This window comes from Rana temporaria, chromosome 8, assembly GCF_905171775.1.
Source record: "Rana temporaria chromosome 8, aRanTem1.1, whole genome shotgun sequence".
Lineage (NCBI taxonomy): Eukaryota > Metazoa > Chordata > Amphibia > Anura > Ranidae > Rana > Rana temporaria.
The window spans coordinates 173,613,127-173,621,183 of NC_053496.1; the positions used below are offsets into that span (position 1 = coordinate 173,613,127).

Here is an 8,057-nt window from a genome sequence, read left to right on the forward strand (position 1 = left end):
CCTCACTCTACTAAATAAAGTTATATTGATGACTGGAGAGATTTCCAGCAACTCTTGCTTGCGTGACATAACAGGAAGAAGGGGAAATCCCCAAGAAGAAAAAGAAGGGCAAAATGTTTTTTTTTTTGCAAAACTACATCCTGAAGATGCACAATAAATTATAAATAAAATAAGTATTTGTTGTAAGTAATGAAATAAAAAATACAGGAGGTTACACCACAACAATAAACAAAAGTATTCCATATGAGTTGGCTGATCCTTCCACAATGCTTCGTCTTCATGGTACAACTTTTCTATGGACATAGCAATTCAGTCTAGGATGTCTTTAGGTGGTGTGCGTTGCGATTCAGTCTAGGATGCTCCACCATCGGTCTTTAGGTGGTGTGCGTTGCGATTCAGTCTAGGATGCTCCACCATCGGTCTCAGGTGGTGGTGTGCGTTCTCTGGTGGAGAATTAGTGTCACTTTCTGCGCAAAACATTTGCCGCAATCTAAACAGGAAAACGGCCTCTCCCCGGTGTGGATCCTCATGTGTTTATCGCGGTTTCCTTTATTAGAGAAGCTCTTTCCGCACTCGGAACAGAGAAAGGGCTTCTCCCCCGTGTGGACTCTCTGGTGTATGGTGAGCTCTGATTTGTTGGTGAAGGACTTTCCACACTCCGTACAAGAGAAGGGCCTCTCCCCGGTGTGGATTCTCAGGTGTCGAATGATCTCCGATTTCCTTAAGAAGCACTTCTCACACACGTAACACATAAAGGGTTTTTCACTGGAGTTGTTTTTCTGGGGGACAAGAGGGTCATGTTTTTTTTTGGTGAAAGAATCCTGAAATGAATGCAAATTATTGGGGGACGATTTCTCAGGATTAGAAGGATTTGATGATTTATTTCCTCTATGACAGCTTGGTTGGACATTTGAAGTAATAGTACCAGAATTATCTTTGGATAAATCACATACTATTGAGTGATTGGTAAGACCTGCTGATCTAGGTTTGTGATGTTTGTTTTGAGTAACATGGCTTACTCCTGGAGAATACTGTGCCATGTCCATATCTTCCCTATTATAATGTGAAGACAAAACAGGACGTCCCTCCGGGGTTTTCCAGCCACCGTGTCCTCCTGTTGGAAGCAATTTTAAATTAAGATTAATAATAGCATGTTTAAAGTTCATGTTTTGCAGTTAGTAGACATGTGCACACTGAAATATTTTGTTTCGGAATTTCGTTTTTGTCCGAAAAATGTATTTAGTTACTCCCGAAATTCGTTTTTATTTATTTTGTTTCGTTAAAAAATGCATTCGTATGAAAATCCAAACTAATTAAGGTTGAATCTGTCATTGAAGGCTTATGGTGTCCGTCGAACGTTCTAAGAAGATTTGACGAAGCAAGTAAACTGTACGACGCCGCAATCGTACATTTCCGGTCGAATGCTCCACCCACAAGCTATAGTAGAATTCTAATGTTGTATGACTAGTAATAATTATATTTATTAATTATTATTACTAGTCAACTAACATTAGAATTCTTCTATAGCCTATGGGAGGAGTATTTGACCATAAAAGTCTTCGGCGATCGTATGTTTTTAGCTACTTCGTCGACTCTTCAGGTCTCTCTACGTCGACTCTTCAGGTCTCTCTACGTCGACTCTTCAGGTCTCTCTACGTCGAGTCTTTTCTCTCTATAATGTCGAGTCTTTTCTCTCTATAATGTCGAGTCTTTTCTCTCTATAATGTCGAGTCTTTTCTCTCTATAATGTCGAGTCTTTTCTCTCTATAATGTCGAGTCTTTTCTCTCTATAATGTCGAGTCTTTTCTCTCTATATTGTCGAGTCTTTTCTCTCTATATTGTCGAGTCTTTTCTCTCTATAATGTCGAGTCTTTTCTACATATACAAATGATATTAATATAGCGAATAATAGAGATGGACTTTCCTCCAACTCATTTGTTGGGAACATGACGTTATACTGAGGAATGGAGATGGACCTTTCATATGGTGTACAATATCTCCTCCTCATTTGTTGGGAACATGACGTTATATTGAGGAATGGAGATGGACCTTTCATATGGTGTACAGTATCTCCTAATTTCTCGGGAACATGACGTTATATTGACAACCTTTTATATGATGTACAGTATTTCCACGGCATCGGATATAAGACAAGTAGAATGCATACTTTTCCATCATATCAGAACAAGCCAATTTTATTCTTTTGAAGGATAGCACACCCTGTTCAAAAAATTTGTGTGAAGGTTTGTTGATTTTTCATTATTTTTGATCAATCTGCATATCTGAACTGCTGCATTTTTTGTATAGAATAGATACCTGTGCGGACATCCAGAGAAGATTCCTCCTTGGTAATTGTCACCATCATTTCAGCTTCTGTCATAGACATCTGGTTTCCTCTCACATACATCTCTTCTTCATCTTTAACCTCAGTTTTGATATTGATTACGTCTACCCCCTAAAATCACAAAATGATGGTGAGCACTATTATCCTGAGACTACATAGAAGAATATCATGTAATACAGTTTAGAGTTGAGTTTGCATTCAGCATTCTCAGTCCCACCTACCTGATGATGGTGAGGAATGGTGTGATCTTCTTGTGTGTAATCCCGGGAATACAGAGGACGGGGACTAATCTCTGGGGGTTTTGTGTCATTAAAAGGTTCCGCCATGACCTCCTGGAAGGAATGAGGACGCCTCTCTGGTGGGTTCCCATTACTGGATCCATCTGTAGGAAACACACACCGACTGAATACAAAGCACTGCTTTTAGACCTCCTAATAAACAAAATTCAATAAATGCTTGATTGGACGCAACGCATAAGGGCGCTCAGATCATGGAATCAGATGGTGAGGGATCTAGGTGGATCCTCCGTACTGCTCTCTCCTTTACAATAAAGTCTCCTCTTACCCGGTGATGTGAGGGGCAGCTGATCCTCTACCATGACGTCCTTGTAGAGATCCTTGTGTCCTTCTAAATACTCCCACTCCTTCATTACATCATCCTCCTCCTCCTCCTCTCCATCTTGTATCTCCTCTTTGATAACGATATTAAAATTGCTCCAGTTTCCATTCTGAGTGTAAAAGTAAAATAAAGTATTATTAATGCATCTGCTCTTCAATGGAGACATCCTGACACAAGGTCCCAGAATTCCCGGCACCGCTCACCTGTCCTGTCAGCAGCTCCATCATCTTCTTGGTGACTTCTAAGATCTTCTGCTCATTGTTATTTTCTTGAATCATTAAGGAATGTAGAGGGACCATAACTGGACTTTTTCCACCTCCCAATGTCTTCTTCACAACGATGTTATCCTGTGGAGAGAGATCAGCAATGACTATATACATTTCCCAACAATAGAAGCAACAACTTGCTGAAATCACCGTTTGTTTTTTTTGCTAGGATCTTTCTTTCAGTAAATCATAGCAAACTGTTTTGTTCCTTTTGGGATAAATGTTTTACATGAGTAAATGGACTCCTTGTCTCCTGATACTGCTGGACCTAAGCGCGGCTTTTGACACTGTAGACCACGGACTACTACTGGCTAGGCTAGCTGAAGTAGCCGGAGTCGCTGAAGGTGTTTTACCCTGGTTCTTGGAAAACCGATCACAAACAGTGAAACTGGGACCTTTCTCTTCTGAAAAACGTACGGTGTCATGCGGAGTCCCTCAGGGATCTCCCTTATCGCCCGTATTGTTCAATATCTATCTCCGCCCCCTCTTTGAAATCATCAGTAACCAGAAGTTACTCTACCACTCCTACGCAGACGACACGCAACTGTATTTCCGCATCTGCGACAAAAAGGATCACTCTCTTGGACTAGAGAAATGCCTTACTCTAATAGATAACTGGATGACAAACAGTTATCTTAAACTCAACGGTTCGAAAACAGAACTTCTCCTGTTTCACGCTAACCGGAAAAAACCACTCCACGTCAACATGGACTCCCCCCCCAGCCATTCTGGGTAAAACTATCACCCCTAGCACCAAAGTCAAGAGTCATTTTCGATACCTACATGACAATGGATGCACAAATAGGGTCAGTAGTCAGCGGATCCCACCATATGCTGCGCCTACTACGCAGGCTCACGCCCTTTATCCCGAAAGAGGACATAGCAGTCGTGGTGGGAACAATCATCAATTCCAGACTCGACTACGCAGATTCTGCAGGGGTCTATGCCCGGAAGTGGGTGCAAATACCTGTATTAGACAGGTATCTGCTCCCCCCCCCCCTGAAAGGTGCCAAATGTGACACCGGAGGGGGAGAGGAGGGTTCCGATAAGCGGAAGTTCCTTTTTTTGTGTGGACCTCCGCTTTAAGGCCCGTACACACGATTGGATTATCCGTCGGGAATGGTGCGATGACAGGCTGTTGTCAGAAAATCTGACCGTTTGTACGCTCCATCGGACAATTGTTGTCAGATTTTCGGGCAACAAATGTGGGATGGCATTCTTTAAAATTGTCCGCCAACAAATGTGTTTTGACGGATTATCCGATCGTGTGTACACAAGTCCTTCGGACAAAACTCCAAACACGCATGCTCACCATAACACAACATTAGCAGCAGTTGCCCAACGGGTGGCGCTAAAAAGCTGAAAAACCATGTCGGTTTCGCGTTTGTTGTCCTACGTTTTGTACGCGGAAAATCGGATCGTGTGTATGAGGCCTAAGGCTATTTTCACACTGAGGCGCTATACAGGCGTTTTAGCGCAAAAAATCGCGCCTGTAAAGCGCCTCTCCTGTCACTCCTGTATGAGAGCCCGAGTGCTTTCACACTGGTGCGGTACGTTAAAAAAAAAAAGTTTTGCCAGCCTCATCTTTGGGGGCGCTTTAGGAACAGTGTATACGCCGCTCCTAAAGTGCCCCTGCCCATTGAAATCAATGGGCAGCACCACCGAAGCGCCTGCAAAACGTTTCGGCAGCGGCGCTTTGCTGGCACGGTGAACCCCCTTCATTGGCCACTAGCGGGGGTTAAAAGAACCGAAAAGCGCTGCTAAAACGATGGTAAAGCTCCGCTAAAAATAGCGCCGCTTTACTGCCGACGCCCCACTGTGAAAAAGCCCTAATACAGCGATCAGTGCTACAAAATATGCACTGTCACTGTACTAGTGACACTGGCATGGAAGGGGTTACACATGGAAGGGTTAAATGTGTGCCTACTCACTGTGGGGGGGGGGGCTTGCATGCTTAGCAGAAACACAGAATCAATACCTTCCCTTCTGACAGAACGCCAATCTGCCTTGTTTACATAAGCAGATTGACGTTCTGCCTCTGTACCGTGTAATCAGTGGACAGCGAAGTCCGCGGTACCTGCCGCTGTGCGGAAACGGGTCGCCAGCAGCATGCGCGTGCGCCCCCAGACCCGGAAGTGTCAGATCACGTACTAGGTTACGTGATACGGCACAAAGCGGCCGCACTACCGCAGTATATGTACGGCGGGCGGTCCGCAAGTGATTAAAAAGTATCCACAAAGTGAAGACATAACCACAAAATAATAAAAATCTTAAGAAACAAAAATGTTATCCAGCTAACTTTTTTTTGTAACTTGTTTTCAATTAAAAAAATTACATAAAAAAGATTTTTTATATAAATATGCGTAATTTTTTGTTAGTTAAAAAAAAAATGGTACGAATAAAAATAGCAAACATAAAAAAAAAACACGTCCCCGAGACACTTCACGGAGATCTGTTGCTGGAATAAATCCGGAGGAAAGTTATTTTTCGGTCGGCTATCAACGAATAAAATGAACCAATAAATATTGGTTGACCTCCCAGAATCCTCCTCACCTCCCCGGTCAGCAGGTAGATGATCTCCAGGGTGAGCCGTAATATCCTCTCCGTCAGGTCTGTACAATTTTCCTCCATCGCTCCCAACTCTGTGCCATCCACTTCCTGCAACAATAGCACCCATCCCCCCTCCCCAATGCTCAGCTTCATGGGTGAAAGACAGGCTCTTCTATGGTTGTTTCCCGTCGGCCATTTTGTTGTAGCCCACAGATTTGGAGGAACACGCTGTTCATTATAAAACAATGCTAAAACCTGAGGACTTTTATTAGAGAAATAAAAGATAAATAGCCATCAGATAAGAACAGAAATATTATTTTTCTAATTTTTCATATTCATTCAGTTAGATTCCAGCATATAAGGGCTACAATAAAATGGCTGCCAGAAGATTTTCGTTGATAACAGGAATTGCGCCTGTTCCGTCAGGTTAGGTAACCCGTCAGAATTGGTAACGGAAGTGACGTTTTTGCCGCCGCCATCTTGCTACACCCTTCACTCCTCCACAGTAATGATTACACCGAGAAGGGGGCAAGCGGACATCTTGTTACACCCACCGGAGTTTTGCATTTCACTGCTATTTTTAACAGAAAACTGAGAATCTTTGGTGAAATATAGTATTTAGAAATCCATTTGGACTGTTTACATGTTGAATTATAAAAGCAGCCTATCAACATCATCTTCACCTTTAGAATAGTTTTACATGTGTGCTTCAACTCAAAATATTTGCATTTTTTTTTGCTAGAAAATTACTTAAAAATTATGTAAGTTTTTTTTTAACCACTTATGGACCGCCCTCCGGCGTTATACGTCGCTACTTTGAAGAGGAATACTGTTGTTATGGTAGCAGCTAGCTACCATAACCATACCTCCCAACTTTCTGAGATGTGAATGAGGGACACCTATCAGCAAAAGTATGTAGGCATAGGACACACCCCTTACCACGCCCCCTTAAAGGAGAATTTTACAAAAAAATAAGATTGGTTAAACCCTCAAGTGCTTTTTTTACCACTACTATTCCTTTATGTTGGCTTTTGGAATTTACAAATGCAGCAATTTAGAAATCAGATGAAAGGTTTAGCGCTGGGAAACACTTTTTGATAGATAAAAAGTGCATTTTATATACAACTATATAGATCAGACCAAAATGAGGGACAAATTGGGAGAATGAGGGACAGAGGGACATTGCTCCAAATCAGGGACAGTCCCTCGAAATCAGGGACAGTTGGGAGGTATGACATAACATCGGTAGCCTCTTCAAGAGCGGACGGTCCTCTTTGAGATAAAAGTGGTCTCTGCGGTGGATATGCCGCAGAGTGGTCTTGGCGGCGGGAGAGATGCCCCCAGCTCTCCGTTTTTTTTAAAGTTCCCCGTCCCGACGAGCTCACGCGCAAAAGCGAACGCATACGTGAGCAGCGCCCACATATGAAAACGGTGTTTAAACCACACATGTGAGGTATCGCCGTGATCGTTAGAGCGAGAGCAATAATTCTAGCCCCAGAGTTTTTTTAAACGTCGCCTATGGAGATTTTTAAGGGTAAAAGTTTGTCGCCATTCCACAAGCGGGTGCATCTTTGAAGCGTGACATGTTGGGTATCAATTTACTCGGCGTAACATTATCTTTTACAATATAAAAAACAACTGGGCTAACTTTAACTGTTGTCCGCTGCTCCGGCCAGTGACAGCGCCGGAACAGCGATACCCGAAAGTCACTCCGGGTATCATGGCGGCGACGGAGGAGGTCACCCAGGAGTGCTGCGTCGGCTTCGATCTCAGGTAAGTAATTCATAATGAGCTAGTATGCTATGCATATTAGCTCATTATGCCTTTCTCTTGCAAGGTTTTTTTTTTTTAGGAAATGTTTTAGAGGGTTTACTTCCTCTTTAAGAGAGGTGTGGACTGCAGAGAGAGAGATATCATTTTTCCCCTGTACAAATCCTTAGTAAGACCTCATCTGGAATATGCAGTTTAGTTTTGGGCACCAGTTCTCAAAAAGGATATCGGAGAACTGGAGAAAGTGCAGAGAAGGGCAACCAAACTGATAAGAGGAATGGAGGAGCTCAGCTATGAGAAAAGATTAGAAGAACTACATTTATTCACTCTGGAGAAGAGGAGGATAAGGGTGGATATGATCAACATGTACAAATATATAAGGGCTCCATATAGTGAACTTGGTGTTGAGTTATTCACTTTATGGTCAACACTGAGGACAAGGGGGCACTCTTTACATCTAGAGGAAAAGAGATTTCATCTCCAAATACGGAAAGGTTTCTTCACAGTAA

General features: G+C 42.7%; 1 protein-coding gene across 1 annotated transcript; it reads right to left on the reverse strand.

Moving 5' to 3' along the window:
* Positions 1-343: 343 nt before the first annotated feature.
* On the reverse strand, positions 344-2,943 carry LOC120909429 (zinc finger protein 3-like). Its single transcript, XM_040321200.1, has 4 exons — positions 2,909-2,943; positions 2,566-2,726; positions 2,317-2,455; positions 344-1,114 (listed from the first exon to the last, which is right to left on the reverse strand). Exons 1-4 carry the CDS (start codon positions 2,940-2,942, stop codon positions 423-425), a joined length of 1,026 nt encoding a protein of 341 aa, XP_040177134.1. The 5' UTR covers position 2,943; the 3' UTR covers positions 344-422.
* Between the last annotated feature and the right edge of the window lie 5,114 nt (positions 2,944-8,057).

Bases quoted from the DNA above. Each gene is read 5' to 3' on its own strand.
- LOC120909429 (XM_040321200.1), bottom strand. From the start codon at position 2,942: ATGGTAGAGGATCAGCTGCCCCTCACATCACCGG. The intron at 2,727-2,908 runs GTAAGAGGAGAC...TGTTTCCTACAG, and splicing joins GCTGCCCCTCACATCACCGG to ATGGATCCAGTAATGGGAAC. The intron at 1,115-2,316 runs GTATCTATTCTA...TGCTTCCAACAG, and splicing joins TTCTCTGGATGTCCGCACAG to GAGGACACGGTGGCTGGAAA.